Consider the following 18,209-nt stretch of genomic DNA (forward strand, 5'->3'; position numbering starts at 1 on the left):
ATATTTCAGTAAAAACTAGCTTATCAAAGTGTCTTCATTCAGAACAGTCACCCACAGAAAAATCAAAAGTAAACAATAGAGCAGTAAAAACATTTTGAAAGCAGCTAACCACAAAGATATCAGAAATTATGCATTCGTCAGTCGTCTATCAGATATCAGTAGCATTCGCCACTCGTCTATCAGAACCCATTGTCACCAAGCAGGTTAGTCACGTGTCACCGAGAAAATAATAACGCAAAAAATACCAGTCGAAAATCACCTCATTCACAACTAAGTCGACGAAATGTTTGAAAAAGAAAATGGCTGATTTGAAGTGAACATGAGGTGATGGTCTGTACCAAAAATGAAGGCAACCAGATTAAAAAACCACCAGATGGCTAAGAAAAGCTGCGGTCGGCTATCTGAGCTACTTACAAAAATACAAAGGAAAAAATCTGCAAAAAAAAAAATTTTTCATTGATTTCGGTAAAAACTGGCTCATCAAACATTCAAGTGTCTCCTTTCAGTACAGTCAAGCACAGAAAAAGCAGAAGTAAAATTTAGAAGAGATGGCCAAGAAAAAGCTCTGGTCAGCTATCGCAGCTACTAACAAAAACATAAAAGCAAAAACATGCGGATAAATTTAAATTAATTGCTCATTTCTGTAACAATTGGCGAAACAAATTTTCCAGTGTCTACTTTCAGTAACGTAACCCAAAGATATTATTCCAGTAAAAACTGGCTTATCAAATATTCAAGTATCTCCATCCAGTACAGTCTACCACAGAAAACGGTAACCTAAACAATAAAACAGTAAAAACCATTTTGAAATGAGCTTTCCACAAAGCCATCAGAAATTCTCTTAAACATGTCCAAAATTGAATCAATTTAGTCAATTATAACAAACACAAACATAATCGGAACACTGCCGGAATAGCCGCGGAAGGGACACGCATGCCCCAACCTCAGACTTATTAATCAGACGCATTCACCACTCATCTATCAGACCCGATTGTCACCGAGCGGCTCAGTCACGTGTCAACAAGAAAATAATAACGCTAAAAATACTCGATTCAAAAATCACCTCAAATAAAACTCAGTCGGAGAATTGATTGACAGTGAAAATTGGTGATTTGAAGTGAACATGATGTGATGGACTGTACCAAAAAAGAAGGCAATCAAATAGCAAAACGATCAAATGGTCAAGAAAAGCTCTGATCAGCTATCGCAGCTAATAAAAAAATTTAAAGAAAGCAAAAACCTGCAGAAAAATTCAAATTAATGACTCATTTCAGTACAAACTGGCTAATCAAATTTGAGGTGTCTTCTTTCAGTACCGTAGCCCACAGAAAAAGCAAACCTAAGCAAAAGAACAGTATAATATATTTTGAAAGGAAACAATCACAAAGACATCAGAAATTCTCCTAAACATGTCCAAAATGGAATCAATTTATTCAATTACTATTATTAACAAAGACAAACATAATCGGAACACTGCCGGAATAGCCGCCAAAGGAACTTGCATGCCCCAACCTCCCACTCACTAATCAGACGCATTCACCACTCGACCATCAGACCCAATTTTCACCGAGCAGGTTAGTCACGTCTCACCAAGAAAATTTTCACGCCAAAAACAATCAAGTCAAAAATCTCATCATATACAACTCAGTCGAAGAATTGATTGAGTGAAAACGGCTGATTTAATGTGATTATGATGGGATGGTCTGTACAAAAAAAGAAGGCGACCAAATAAAAAACCACCAGACGGCCAAGAAAAGCTCAGGTTAACAATCGCAGCTACTAACAAAAACATATGAAAAAAGCAAAATCCTGCGAACAAGGAAACTATTCACTCATTTCACTAAAAACTGGCTTATCAATTATCCAAGTGTTTCCTTTCAGTACCGCAACCCACAGAAAAAGCAAAACTGGTCAATAGAACAGAAAAATTGATTTTTGAAAGGAGCTACCAAAAAGACATCAGAAATTCTCTAAAATATGTCAAGAATTGAATCAAAATAGTCAAATATCAATAACAAAAATAAGCATAGCCGGAACACTGCCGGAATAGCTGCGAAATTAGCTTGCATGCACCAATCTCAGACCCAATAGTCTGTAGCATTCGCCACTCTTCAATCAGACCCCATTGTCAACGAGCAGGTTAGTCACGTCTCAACAAGAAAATATTTACGCCAAAAACAACCAAGTCAAAAATCACCTCATATACAACTCAGTCGAAGAATTGATTGAGTGAAAACGGCGGATTCAAAATGAACATGATGGGCAACCATATGAAAAAACCACCAGATGGCCAAGAAAAGCTCCGGCAAGCTATCTGAGCTACTAACAAAAAAAACAAAAGCAAAAATCTGCAAAAAATGAAATTATTCACTGATCTCAAAAAAAACTGGCCCATCAAACATTCAAGTGTCTCCTTTCAGTACAGTCATTCACCGAAAAACCAAAATAACAAAATTCAGAACAGATGGCCAAGAAATAGCTCTTGTCAGCTATCGCAGCTTCTAATAATAACAAAAAGCAAAAACCTGCTAACAAAGAAATTATTCCAGTAAAAACTGGCTCAACAAATATTCAAGTGTCTCCTTCCAGTACAATCAACCGCGGAAAAAGCAAACCAAAACAAAATAACAGTAAAAACCATTTTGAAAGGAGCTAACCACAAAGACATCAGAAATTCTCTAAAATATGTGAAGAATTGAATCCAATTAGTCAAATATCATTAACAAAAATAAGCATAGCCGGAACACTGCCGGAATAGCCGCAAAATGAACATGCATGCCCCAACTTCCCACTCACTATTCAGACGCATTCACCACTCGTCCATCAGACCCAATTTTCACCGAGCAGGTTAGTCACGTCTCACCAAGAAAATATTCACGCCAAAAACAATCAAGTCAAAAATCTCATCATATACAACTCAGTCGAAGAATTGATTGAGTGAAAACGGCTGATTTAATGTGATTATGATGGGATGGTCTGTACAAAAAAAGAAGGCGACCAAATAAAAAACCACCAGACGGCCAAGAAAAGCTCAGGTTAACAATCGCAGCTACTAACAAAAACATATGAAAAAAGCAAAATCCTGCGAACAAGGAAACTATTCACTCATTTCAGTAAAAACTGGCTTATCAATTATCCAAGCGTTTCCTTTCAGTACCGCAACCCACAGAAAAAGCAAAACTGGTCAATAGAACAGAAAAATTGGTTTTTGAAAGGAGCTACCAAAAAGACATCAGAAATTCTCTAAAATATGTCAAGAATTGAATCAAAATAGTCAATTATCAATAACAAAAATAAGCATTGCCGGAACACTGCCAGAATAGCTGCGAAATTAGCTTGCATGCACCAATCTCAGACCCAATAATCTGTAGCATTCGCCACTCTTCAATCAGACCCCATTGTCACCGAGCAGGTTAGTCACGTCTCAACAAGAAAATATTTACGCCAAAAACAACCAAGTCAAAAATCACCTCATATACAACTCAGTCGAAGAATTGATTGAGTGAAAACGGCGGATTCAAAATGAACATGATGGGCAACCATATAAAAAAACCACCAGATGGCCAAGAAAAGCTCCGGCAAGCTATCTGAGCTACTAACAAAAAAAAACAAAAGCAAAAATCTGCAAAAAAAATGAAATTATTCATTGATCTCAAAATAAAACTGGCCCATCAAACATTCAAGTGTCTCCTTTCAGTACAGTCATTCACCGAAAAACCAAAATAACAAAATTCAGAACAGATGGCCAAGAAATAGCTCTTGTCAGCTATCGCAGCTTCTAACAATAACAAAAAGCAAAAACCTGCTAACAAAGAAATTATTCCAGTAAAAACTGGCTTAACAAATATTCAAGTGTCTCCTTCCAGCACAATCAACCGCGGAAAAAGCAAACCAAAACAAAAGAACAGTAAAAACCATTTTGAAAGGAGCTAACCACAAAGACATCAGAAATTCTCTAAAATATGTGAAGAATTGAATCCAATTAGTCAAATATCATTAACAAAACTAAGCATAGCCGGAACACTGCCGGAATAGCCGCAAAATGAACATGCATGCCCCAACCTCCCACTCACTATTCAGACGCATTCACCACTCGTCCATCAAACCCAATTTTCACCGAGCAGGTTAGTCACGTCTCACCAAGAAAATATTCACGCCAAAAACAATCAAGTCAAAAATCTCATCATATACAACTCAGTCGAAGAATTGATTGAGTGAAAACGGCTCATTTAATGTGATTATGATGGGATGGTCTGTACAAAAAAGAAGGCGACCAAATAAAAAACCACCAGACGGCCAAGAAAAGCTCAGGTTAACAATCGCAGCTACTAAAAACATATGAAAAAAGCAAAATCCTGCGAACAAGGAAACTATTCACTCATTTCAGTAAAAACTGGCTTATCAATTATCCAAGCGTTTCCCTTCAGTACCGCAACCCACAGAAAAAACAAAACTGGTCAATAGAACAGAAAAATTGATTTTTGAAAGGAGCTACCAAAAAGACATCAGAAATTCTCTAAAATATGTCAAGAATTGAATCAAAATAGTCAATTATCAATAACAAAAATAAGCATTGCCGGAACACTGCCAGAATAGCTGCGAAATTAGCTTGCATGCACCAATCTCAGACCCAATAATCTGTAGCATTCGCCACTCTTCAATCAGACCCCATTGTCACCGAGCAGGTTAGTCACGTCTCAACAAGAAAATATTTACGCCAAAAACAACCAAGTCAAAAATCACCTCATATACAACTCAGTCGAAGAATTGATTGAGTGAAAACGGCGGATTCAAAATGAACATGATTGGCAACCATATAAAAAAACCACCAGATGGCCAAGAAAAGCTCCGGCAAGCTATCTGAGCTACTAACAAAAAAAAACAAAAGCAAAAATCTGCAAAAAAAAAAATAAAATTATTCATTGATCTCAAAAAAAACTGGCCCATCAAACATTCAAGTGTCTCCTTTCAGTACAGTCATTCACCGAAAAACCAAAATAACGAAATTCAGAACAGATGGCCAAGAAATAGCTCTTGTCAGCTATCGCAGCTTCTAACAATAACAAAAAGCAAAAACCTGCTAACAAAGAAATTATTCCAGTAAAAACTGGCTCAACAAATGTTCAAGTGTCTCCTTCCAGTACAATCAACCGCGGAAAAAGCAAACCAAAACAAAAGAACAGTAAAAACCATTTTGAAAGGAGCTAACCACAAAGACATCAGAAATTCTCTAAAATATGTGAAGAATTGAATCCAATTAGTCAAATATCATTAACAAAAATAAGCATAGCCGGAACACTGCCGGAATAGCCGCAAAATGAACATGCATGCCCCAACCTCCCACTCACTATTCAGACGCATTCACCACTCGTCCATCAGACCCAATTTTCACCGAGCAGGTTAGTCAATGTCTCACCAAGAAAATATTCACGCCAAAAACAATCAAGTCAAAAATCTCATCATATACAACTCAGTCGAATTGATTGAGTGAAAACGGCTGATTTAATGTGATTATGATGGGATGGTCTGTACAAAAAAAGAAGGCGGCCAAATAAAAAACCACCAGACGGCCAAGAAAAGCTCAGGTTAACAATCGCAGCTACTAACAAAAACATATAAAAAGCAAAATCCTGCGAACAAGGAAACTATTCACTCATTTCAGTAAAAACTGGCTTATCAATTATCCAAGTGTTTCCTTTCAGTACCGCAACCCACAGAAAAGGCAAAACTGATCAATAGAACAGAAAACTTGATTTTTGAAAGGAGCTACCAAAAAGACATCAGAAATTCTCTAAAACATGTCAAGAATTGAATCAAAATAGTCAATTATCAAAAACAAAAATAAGCATAGCCGGAACACTGCCGGAATAGCGGCGAAATTAGCTTGCATGCACCAATCTCAGACCCAATAATCTGTAGCATTTGCCACTCTTCAATCAGACCCCATTGTCACCGAGCAGGTTAGTCACGTCTCACCAAGAAAATATTTACGCCAAAAACAACCAAGTCAAAAATCAACACATATACAACTCAGTCGAATAATTGATTGAGTGAAAACAGCGGATTCAAAATGAACATGATGGGCAGCCATATAAAAAAACCACCAGATGGCCAAGAAAAGCTCCGGTAAACTATCTGAGCTACTAACAAAAATACAAAGGCAAAAATCTGCAAAAAAAAGAAATTATTCATTGATCTCAGTAAAAAACTGGCTCATCAAACATTCAAGTTTCTCCTTTCAGTACAGTCATCCACAGAAAAAGCAACAAGCAAAATTCAGAACAGATGGCCGAGAAACAGCTCTTGTCAGCTATCACAAGTCTAACAAAAACATGAAAAGCAAAAACCTGTGAATAAAGAAATTATTCCAGTAAAAACTGGCTCAACAAATATTCAAGAGTCTCCTTCCAGTACAGTCAGCCACAGAAAAAGCAAACCTAAACAAAAGAACGGTAAAAACCATTTTGAAAGGAGCTAACCACAACGACATCAGAAATTCTCTTAAATATGTCCAAAATTGAATCAATTTAGTCAATTATAACAGAAACAAACATAATCGGAACACTGACGGAGTAGCCGCGAAAGTAACAAGCATGACCCAACCTCCAACCTATTAATCAGGCGCATTCACAACTCATCTATCAGACCCCATTGTCATCGAGCGGCTCAGTCACGTGTCAACAAGAAAATATTAACGCCAAAAATACTAAATTCAAAAATCACCTCAAATAAAACTCAGTCGGAGAATTGATTGACAGTGGAAATTGGTGATTTGAAGTGAACATGATGTGATGGTCTGTACCAAAAAAGGAGGAAACCAAATAGCAAAACGATCAAATGGTCCAGAAAAACTCTGGTCAGCTATCGCAGCTACTAAAAAAATATAAAGAAAGCAAAAATCTGCAGAAAAATTCAAATTAATTACTCATTTCAGTAAAAAAAATGGCTAATCAAGCGTCTAGTTTCAGTACCGCAACCCACAGAAAAAGCAAACCTAAACAAAAGAACAGAAAAAAATTTTCTGAAAGGAAATAACCACAGAGACATCAGAAATTCTCTTAAACATGAGAAACATTTCTCAACTCCCGCAAAAGCCGCTAAATGAACTCACATGCACCAATCTCCAACCCAATAATCAGAAGCATTAACCACTCGTCTATCAGACCCGATTGTCACCCATTTTCTTACAATCAATTTTGTTTTAATCAAAATAATGTCGGGAGATATTTAGGTCAAGCGAAGAGCAGAGCTCAGTGTGAAAAAGACAACGAAAACGAAAACGTCGAGCGAAAGAATGTTCTAGAACAAATGTAAAACCAAATAAGAACGTCAGACGAAACTAAAACAAGAGCACCGCAATATAGCTACGCTCGGCTTGCAGCTTTGTAGCCATAACAAATAAAAAGGTACCACTGAAACCAATAAGTCACCAAAAACCTGCGAAAAAATCTTCAGCCAGAAAACACACTAAAGATATAAAAAACTCTTGAAAAAGAAAACAAAAGTTTTAAGAAAAGCGTAATGAATTGAAACGACAAAAAAGCATCTAAAAGACTAAACATACTCGGCAGATTGCCGGAAAATAGCCGCCGTTGATTCCAATAAGCATGATTGGGATTGAAAGAAGAGAAGATATTGAAAAAAAAAGATTTTTGTACAAAAACAATTTTTTAAGTCCGATTTTGTAGTTGAACATACTTCTGTTTCTTAGAGAGAGGCCACAGGGGCTACTATCAATACCAATAAGCATAAGAGATGGTAACTAAGACTTCAAATACGACGTTCAAATAGCGGGCATCTAAAATTGGGATTTATGGGTTTATCCCGCTTCTATTTCTGACTTCAATTTTTATGCTGACTCTGTTCATTTTGAATTGCTTTGCTGAGCAACTGATGTTCAAATTCACTTCTAGCAGAATGAGAGAAGAGAGAAACTAGCCTAGAGAAGTCAAAAAGATTTCACGCAAAATGTCGAAAAAGCGGCAAAAAGGTAAAGCTAAAAAAAGTTCGACGAAGTAAAAAAAACATAGCAGGACAAGTCCTGACGTACAATTCAAAGAATTTTCATTGACTAAACAGAAAACTAGACCTAGAACGGACCATTAATGGATTGGGAAAACCATTTAGAAAAAAAATCCGCTCCAAAAAAATTGAAAAAACAGTAAAAATCAAAGTGAAATTGCCGCATGTGAACAAAAAACCACTAGCGAGAAAGCGAATTTTTGTTCAAACACCGTTTTCTCACTCTACTTTAATTTTAGAGGAAAAAAAATTCACGCCGCAAAACCACTCGCTTTTTCGCTCCATTTCCTCTTTCGGCGTGACCAAAATCACTACTCCAATTTGACTTCAGAAATCATGAAAATGTGTGAACAGATCTTAAAAAAAAATAGCAGGACAAGTCCTGACGTACAATTCAAAGAATTATCATTGACTAAACAGAAAAACTAGACCTAGAATGGACTATGAGTGAATTCAGAAAACCATTTTTAAAAAAATCAGATTAAAAAAATAAGAAAAAATCAGAAAATCAATATCAAAATGCCGCATGTGAACAAAAAAAACCCTAGCGAGAAATGAAAATTTAATTCTGACAAAAAACTAGGCCTAGAATGAGCTGTGAATGGATTGGGAAAACCAGTTAGAAAAAAATCCGATCCAAAAAATCGAAAAAACAGCAAAAATCAGAGTGAAAATGCCGCATGTGAACAAAAAACCACTATCGAGAAACCAAAATTTTGTTTAAACACCGTTTTCTCACTCTACTTTAAAATTAGAGCGAAAAAAATTCACGCCGCAAAACCACTCGCTTTTTCGCTCCATTTCCTGTTTCGGCGTGACCAAAATCACTACTCCAATTTGACTTCAAAAATCATGAAAATGTGTGAACAGATCTTAAAAAAAGACAGCGCCCCAATACAATTCAAATTCTTTGAATTGTAAAAAGACAGCGCCCCAATACAATTCAAATTCTTTGAATTGTAAAAATAGGAGCGCTATAGTAGCCGGCTGAAAAGATGAGGGCGGCTATTAATAACTAAAGTTATAAAAATTCTCAGATCAACAAGTATTCGCTAATATGATTGAGAAAAACCACTTTTTCAGAGGATTTTGAGCGCATAATTTTTCACGCCGACTTTACTACACTTACATTTTCTACTTTTCGAAACTGATTTTTTGAAAACCGGTATGCCCAAAATTACCAGTCTCTTCTCTCCGCTTTTGCATTTTCTCCAGCCCCAAAAGAAATTCAAAGTTTTGTTACTTGTTCCAGAACAACTCGGCTAACATTGATCAGCTCGGCTATCATTGATAACTGTGACTCTTCGATTCGTTAACAGGAGACAGGCGATTGTTAGCATTTTCATGATCTGATCCCTCGGAGGCTATAAAACACTCGCATCAATCAAGCAAAAATGATTTCGATACGAAGTTAAGTCAAGAATCAGCATGAAACCTGAACTAAAATAAGAGTTGTTTTTCCGGATTTTCAACAAAAGAAGGAAAACGAAAAGCAAAACATAGCTGGCCGACTGTCAAAAACAGCCGACATAGCTTCATAGATCTGCAGTCTCAAACATAACCGACTAACGTCGGGCGAATTGAAGGAACGCGAGATGATGACATCACGCCATTTAACAGCAGCTGAAGTGAAGCATCAACAAAAGAGTTGAGGAAAGAGAGAGAGAGAGAGAGAGAGAGAGAGCAAGAGAGCGAGAGATAGAGAGAGTGTACAAAAGATAAAACGTGAGCGAGAAAGAGAAGGAAGAACCCCAACCGACAGAGAGAGAGAGAGAGAGAGAAAGAGCTAGGAGTACTTTCCATAATGGGATTCGACCCTGCAACTTCAAGTTTTCTCGCCTTGTTAGTAATTAAATAATATAGAAAAAAAAAACTGGAAGTACAAAATTCAAAAAAAAAGATTCCACATTTCGCAAAGAAAAAATGTTTAAAACCATTTTTGCCTCTGAAGTTCTGTCATGTAGCAATGTAGTAATGATCGTTAAACTCAGAAAAGGGAAAAAGGGAAAACTCAAAAACTTTGGAAATAATTGGAACTTTTAACAAAATCTTGCTAAAATATGTGAAATCACTGTCTTCAGAACCATTTCATTGTCTCGACAGACTATCTATTATCTTAAACAGTTTTACTGGCTCATGAAAAAAAGCATAAAAAATTCAAAAATTTGAAAAAAAATAAAGGTTTATCAAAAAGTTGCTAGAATTCGAGTCATAAAAAAATTATAATCATTCCATTCACTCTAAAAAAATATGCAGCAGCTGAATTTCAAACCTCGGAGGAGGTCCCTGGGCCCCTGTTGCCAAAAAAATCAAAAAACTAAAAAAAACAAAAAAACCTTCAACTATTTTTAAAATTGCTTAAATTCGTAATTTTAAAATCTTGCAAAACATTCAATTACATCTGTAAGCTATGCAGTAAACTATTATTAAACCCTTGAGAGCTTCCTTGGCTCTTGAGGCTGAAGAAACCTACAAAATTTAAATCAATTTCTAGAAACTTGAAAAAAATTGCAAATGATTTTTTATAAAAGTGCTTAAATTTGGGATATTAACATCTTGGAAAAAATTCAATTACATCTAGAAACTATGCAGTAATCTATTATCAAACCCTGGAGGAGGTTCCTTGGCTCTTGAAGCTGAAGAAACCTAAAAAACTACAAAATTACAAACAATTTCAAAAAACTTGAAAAAATTGCAAATAAATTTTCAAAAAATTGCTTAAATTCATGATATCAAAATCTTGGAAAACATTCAATTACATGTAGAAACTACGCAGCAATCTATGGTCAAACCATATATGAGGTTCCTTGGCTCTTGAGGCTGAAGAAACCTACAAAATTTAAATCAATTTCTAAAAAATTGAAAAAAATTGCAAATGATTTTTTATGAAAGTGCTTAAATTCGGGATATTAACATTTTGGAAAATATTCAATTACATCTAGAAACTATGCACTAATCTATTATCAAACCCTAAAGGAGGTTCCTTGGCTCTTGAGGCTGAACAAACCTAAAAAATTACAAAATTACAAACAATTTCAAAAAACTTGAAAAAATTGCAAATAATTTTTCAAAAAATTGCTTAAATTCGTGATATTATTATCTTGGAAAATATTCAATTACATCTAGAAACTATGCAGTATCTTATTATCATACTCTGGAGGAGGTTCCTCGGCTCTTGAATCTTAAAAAACCTAAAAAATTAACAAAATTACAATAAATAACGGACAAGTGAAAATGTTGCATAAAAAAGACGCTCAGGTTCTCCATAATTGCTTCTCTTCGAGAGCAATTAAAAACATAGCTGGACAAGTCCTCACCTACAATTCAATAAACGTTCATTGCCTAAACAAAAAAGGGAGACCCATCACGGACTATAAATGAATTGGTAGACAAATTCAGAAAACAAAAAAATTAAAAAAGTAGAAATCAGAAGTAAAAATCAAAAAAAGTAAAAATAAAAAATTTTTCTGTTTTTTTCAAGTGTCAAAGAGTGTTTTAATTTAGCCAGCAGTTCCAGTTAGATTCTAAAACCATACTTACATCAGCTTCTAATCTGATAGCTAATAAGCTTAATAGCAATTTGAGATAGCAAACACCTTAATGAACTTTGATAACATTATCCAAATTGACTTAAAGACCGGGATTTATCGGTAAGTCCCGTCGGTTCTGATTTTGCTCTTTTAACATCGACAGTATTCACTACATCGCGTATTTCAATGCGTCAAAGAATTTAGAATCCATTCAGTTGAAACAGTGTGTGAATTATGTCAGAAGTCAATAGGAAAATAGTGACTTATGTAAAACGAAAAACGTGATCAAAAGTAAAGCGAATTAAAAGGAGAGCGCCTAAACAGTAGACGTTTGAGACGCTTACTGTGGCTATTGATAAAAGAATTTAAAATTAAGGAACCAGTTTTCAATGAATATGAAAGATTAAATGTCAAAAAGAACTCAGTTATTAATACAAAACAAACCACTAGCTGTGTGCACAAAAATACTTTTTCTACTAATTAAAACCAAAAACAAATATTTTACAAAACAGACAAAAATTGCAAAAAACGGAAAAGTGTGTGTACAACTTGAAAAAAAGAACTTCCGTTCAAAAGAGTTGGTCAATGCACGAATTGCCAATCGAACGTTGACATATACAGTGATTTTACACTTGAAAAGCATTATTAGGCTCTGCAAAACTATGTGGTATCAATTGTCTTTCATAACGTTTTATATTAATGCAGCATCGATCAAAAACAATTTTGACAAAAAAAGCCAAATTACAAAAAAAAATTGAGCCAAATGGACGAAAAACGGCTAAAAACTTACCTATATGCGCCGTTCTCTCAAGAAAATTTTGCAAAGTCAAAAAACTGCCTGGAATTGCTGACGCGGCTATTAAAAACCGCCTGGAATTGCTGACGCGGCTATTAAAAAATTGCAAATTGCCGGAAAATAGCCGCCGTTGATTCCAATAAGCATGATTGGGATTGAAAGAATAGAAGATATCGAAAAAAAGATTTGTACAAAAACATATTTCAGTCCAATTTAATTTGATGGCATTTCGTAGTTTTAGATACTTCTGCTTCTTGAGAGAGGCTACAGGGGCTACTATCAGCACCAATAAGCATAGGAGATGGTAACTAAGACTTATAGGAACGACGTTCAAATAGCGGGCATCTAAAATTGGGCTTTATGGGTTTATCCCGTTTCTATTTCGGACTTCAATTTTTTATACCGACTCTGTTCATTTTGAATTGCTTTGCTTAGCAACTGATGTTCAAATTCACTTTTAGCAGAATGAGAGAAGAGAGAAACTAGCCTAGAGAAGTCAAAAAATATCACGCAAAATGTTGAAAAAGCGGCAAAATGAGGTAAAGCGAAACATCTTTTTATTCGACGAAGTTAAAAAAACATAGCAGGACAAGTTCTGACGTACAATTCAAAGAATTTTCATTGACTTAACGAAAAACTAGACCTAGAATGGACTATGAGTGAATTGAGAAAACTATTTTCAAAAAAATCAGATCAAAAAAATAAAAAAAAAAACAGAAGATCAATGTCAAAATGCCCCATGTGAACAACAAAAAACCACTAGCGAGAAATGAAAATTTAATTCAAACAAAAAACTAGGCCTTGAATGAGCTGTGAATGGATTGGGAAAACCATCTAGAAAAAAATCCGATCCAAAAAATCGAAAAAACAGTGAAAATCAGAGTGAAATTGCCGCATGTGAACAAAAAACCACTACCGAGAAACCGAATTTTTGTTCAAACACCGTTTTCTCACTCTACTTTAAAATTAGAGCGAAAAAAGTTCACGCCGCAAAACCACTCGCTTTTTCGCTCCATTTCCTGTTTCGGCGTGACCAAAATCACTACTCCAATTTGACTTCAAAAATCATGAAAATGTGTGAACAGATCTTAAAAAAAACATAGCAGGACAAGTCCTGACGTACAATTCAAAGAATTTTCATTGAATAAACAGATAACTAGACCTAGAAAGGACTATGAATGGATTGCGAAAACCATTTAGAAAAAAATCCGATCCAAAAAATTGAAAAAACAGTAAAAATCAAAGTGAAATTGCCGCATGTGAACAAAAAACCGCTAGCAAGAAACCGAATTTTTGTTCAAACACCGTTTTCTTACTCTACTTTAAAATTAGAGTAAAAAAATTTCACGCCGCAAAAGCACTCGCTTTTTCGCTCCACTTCCTGTTTCGGCGTGACCAAAATCACCACTCCAATTTGACTTCAAAAATCATGAAAATGTGTGAACAGATCTTAAAAAAAAGACATCGCCCCAATACAATTCAAATTCTTTGAATTGTAAAAAAAGACAGCGCCCCAATACAATTCAAATTCTTTGAATTGTAAAAATAGGAGCGCTATAATAGCCGGCTGAGAAGATGAGGGCGGCTATTAAAAACGCAGAAGACCGGTAGAAAACCATTACTCCTCTTCGAGTCATAAAAAAACCAAGATAAGGCCAATAATAGCCCCAGCTATCGCTGTGCGGTATTAAAATTACAGAGGGCAAAATGACAATGGTCTTAAGTGCTGAAAATTGCAAGCTGTTCAAGTAAATAAAATCGTTAAAAAATAGCAGCGTGGCACACATGAGTTTGATGGAGGTTTCCTTTTAATTTTGCCCCAAGAAATGTAACAGAAAATATTTCGCATCATTTATGCGTGACAATTTTTTGAACAAGCTGGAAAATTGAGAGACTTTAAGAGCAGCAGCCACTGTTTCATAACTATAATCTTATAGCTTGAGAGCCAAAAAATGTCTCCATAGCATAATCATTCCAATAAGTGTTTTATGATAAACCTCCATATTGACAACGAGGCAATTGCTTCATTTTTTCTCGAGGCACTTAAAATTTCGCCAATATAGCAAAACTTGATTTGTTTTAACATTCTCACCGATCCACCCTGATCGAAGAATTTGAGAACTTGCTGAGTCATGTTCTCGAAGAGGTATGGTACAAGGGCGTGGCTCAACTGGGTTCCCACCATCTCCATGACGTCCTTCCTCATCTTAATGCCAATCTTTTCATTGGAACAAAAAAGGATGGAGAGCAAGTCAGTGATGAACCTGGAGGCAATCAAATTTGTTTTCAATTACTATCTGATAATAGCAGCAGATGCAAAGAACAGGCAAGCAGGAAAGATCTATCGAGCACAACACAAAATTTTTACGACCAAGCGTTCTGTGCAAAATTACAAAATTAAATAGTGAAATCGTAGAGCTGATGACACGAACTCAAAAAAGAGCATAACAATGAAACCTTACTATGAGCTTATCTCATCATATGAGAATTTTTTTAATCTGTAAACTCATTATCTGTATACTTTAGTTGAATGATTTAAATTGAAGTATACAGCTTTTATTTACATTTGCAACTTACTTGTTGGGTGAAATGGTGGCTCCCCAACTGTTAGCGTAAATGGGTGGAAGGGGACTGGGTACTAGTGGATTGGGGGAATTCCCCCCTCCACCCCCGACGGAACTTTGGCTCCCGGCAACACTTGTTACACCTGAAAAAAAGGTTCTTCTTCAAAGAAATCACAGTATTTCAGGAAAATTGCATTTGTCAAGGAGAATAACTCCGTTTTGACCTAAAAACCTATCAGAGAAGCCGATATCGAAATTTAAAAGTATTCAATCGAATCTAGAAGAAGCGAAGGACTGTAATAAGTTGAGAGAAGATCGCTCGTAATAATATTAGAACTTGATTTCAACATCAACTAGAACCATAAATATAGAGTTGTATCAAAATTGTCCGACATTTTTTTTTAAAAAAAATGAGTTTCCGAAAGTTTTTCTGTTCATCCCAAACTTGGGTGATCCAAGATACAGAGTCCTACGCGCCCTTATGCGGCGTCTTACCCGGTGATGGCTGACTGGGAATAGATCCAGGTCCCGCCATACCTGTGCCTACGACTCCGGCAGTGGGCGGGAATAAGGAATGGTGATGTGGCTGAAGGAGAGTAGCAGTCTCGGAGGACACCGTCAGAATTGTGCTAATCGTAGACGTAGATCCTAAACAATAAATCATTTCAAAAGACGCCAAGAAACCATCTAAATAAATTTTGAAGTGAACAAGTCAATATGTTTATGACCAAAAGAATTACTGTTTGACGCTGTTAAAGCGGTTGGGGGGTCAAACTCTTTAGATTAAGAATAGTCCCGCTTCAAAAAATGAAAACATACCCGGCAGATTGCCGGAAAATAGCCGCCGTTGATTCCAATAAGCATGATTGGGATTGAACGAATAGAATATATTGAAAAAAAAAGATTTTTGTACAAAAATATTTTTTTAAGTCCGATTTATTTTGATGGCATTTCGTAGTTGAACATACTTCTGTTTCTTAGAGAGAGGCTACAGGGGCTACTATCAACACCAATAAGCATTAGAGGTGGTAACTAAGACTTATAGGAACGACGTTCAAATAGCGTGCATCTAAAATTGGGCTTTATGGGTTTATCCCGTTTCTATTTCTGACTTCAATTTTTTATACCGACTCTGTTCATTTTGAATTGCTTTGCTTAGCAACTGATGTTCAAATTCACTTTTAGCAGAATGAGAGAAGAGAGAAACTAGCCTAGAGAAATCAAAAAGATTTCACGCAAAATGTCGAAAAAGCGGCAAAATGGTAAAGCGAAAAAAAGTTTGACGAAGTAAAAAAATACAAGCGCAATAATAGCCGGCTGAAAAGATGAGGGCGGCTATTAATTATGTCTCCCAAACAGTTTAGGTGAATCACATACTCTTTCGGTGAATCGCTAAGAGAGATTAGTAAGGCATAAGGCTCTAAGAAAACTTCTAAGATTCTCCCGGCTTTGCTGTTTATCCCGTTCTTGATGACAAAAGTGGTCAGACGAAAAAACTACAAAAACTACCAGATAAGTCGAAGTTACGAAAATTTGCATTAAAAAGACCAACAGGACTAATACATTTATACAACAAATAAAAACATAGCCCGCAGATTGCCGGAGAACAGCCACCATTGACGCGCTAGACGCACATCGGGATCAAAACAGAACATAGCCGGCAGATTGCCGGAATAGCTGCGAAAGAATAGACCTGCGTGCCATATAATAGAGATAGAAACAGATACAGATCTAAATGAAAAAAAAATCGACGCCGCTCAAAAAACTAGGTAAAAAATCATTCAGCGATAAATTAATAAAGCTTGTTAAAATTCATTCCGCCGAAGCCTCCTATTAAGGAACTTTACTGCACAAATGAGTTCCTTTGACCTTAAACAAATTCAGATTAAACTTAAGTTTTAAAGTGCAAAAGTCATTTTATTGACTGAGGTAAGTCACGTATGATCAAAATCTAATCACGCAAATAACCTAAAAACTTTTGCTAAAGCGAGTGAGAAATGACGTCACGCGCGCACTTGCCGTTAGTGAGAGGAAGAAGTCATTCAGAAATTTTGACTTTTTCAGCATTGCTATGTGAACAAATGTAAAACGAAAAAAAGCGTCAGACGACGAAACAAAAAAAACCAAGAGCACCGCAATATAGCTTCGCTCAGCTTACAGCTTCGCAGCTATAATCAAGAAAAAAGATTGAAATTGACAAAATTTTCTTACGTTTTCCTAATTTTTCCTAAGTTTCAAAAGTTGTTCTAATTCAGTGTGCAGTTTCAGGTAGATTCTAAACCTATACTTACCTCAGCTTCCAAACTGAACGGTATTAAGCTTAACACCGATATCGGCTAGCAATCACAAATTTTGATAACCTAATGCACTATGACTTAATGACCGGGCTTCATATGTTTATCCCAATTCTTTCGACTTTGCCCTTTTGACTTTGACCGTATTCACTACATTACGTAAATCCTTGAGTGAAGAATTTAAAATGCAGTCAGTTGAAACTGAGTCAGGAAAGTAAGAAGCCAAACGTGAAAATCGTGACTTATGTATAAGGGAAACGTAATCAAAGGGTAAAGCGAATAAAAAACATAACCCACTAGCGTCGGAAGAATTGCTCTCGAACAGCCAGTAGGAGCTCTAATCAATTGCAGCCTGCTTCCTTAGGGGGGTAGCCTGATCGGGACAAAGAATTTCACAGAGGACTTCAAATAACGTCATTAGAAGTTAATACATACCCCTAATAGCATTTTAAGAGAAGAAAGGCTCCAATTATCATTTGAATTCTAGTATTAAATTGCCGGCAATTGAGTTCAGCTGCTCGAAATTGTTGAAGAGAGAGAACTTTAGATCATGCAAAGCGCAGAAAGTCAAAGGCGTAAAAGTCACTCGAAAAGTCAAGTAAGATTTGTGTGGATCAGCTTTGGCGTGGGTAAATTCACATGTTCACAAAGTTACACTGAGACCAACCTCGAAAAAGATTTAGGAAAGGTACCTGCGAGCAGAGAGACTGAATTGGCACTGCCGCAAGAGGGAGAATTTCCACTTCCTCCGACTACACTTCCCATTCCAACTGGGTTGCCTCCTCCAACGGAAGCTCCCCCTCCTCCTGCACTGTGATTCGCCACGGACTGGACAAGTGGGAACTGAGCGGCAACTGTAGATGATTGAACAACGGTGCCACCAGGCGACATTTCAGGGCTAAAAGTTAAAATGTATGGATCTATCCATTGCTGTATGTCCGTACATTTTTGATTCTCAATAACTAAAAAAACAATAAATCTCGAAAAAATTGAGAACATGGCG

At 36.1% G+C, this 18,209-nt stretch overlaps 1 protein-coding gene across 1 annotated transcript in view; it reads right to left on the bottom strand.

Moving 5' to 3' along the window:
• LOC142347999 (neurofibromin-like) overlaps positions 1-18,209 on the bottom strand; it is a 634,373-nt gene that overhangs the window by 133,952 nt on the left and 482,212 nt on the right. Inside the window, exons 21-24 of the mRNA XM_075399163.1 lie at positions 17,899-18,104; positions 15,408-15,560; positions 14,926-15,055; positions 14,441-14,612 (exon numbers count right to left, since the gene is read on the bottom strand). Of these exons, the coding sequence (XP_075255278.1) occupies positions 14,441-14,612; positions 14,926-15,055; positions 15,408-15,560; positions 17,899-18,104 (661 nt within the window). The remainder of the gene's footprint in view (positions 1-14,440; positions 14,613-14,925; positions 15,056-15,407; positions 15,561-17,898; positions 18,105-18,209) is intronic.

The sequence above is a fragment of the Convolutriloba macropyga genome, chromosome 10 (genome assembly GCF_964194025.1).
Source record: "Convolutriloba macropyga chromosome 10, txConMacr16.3, whole genome shotgun sequence".
NCBI lineage: Eukaryota > Metazoa > Xenacoelomorpha > Acoela > Convolutidae > Convolutriloba > Convolutriloba macropyga.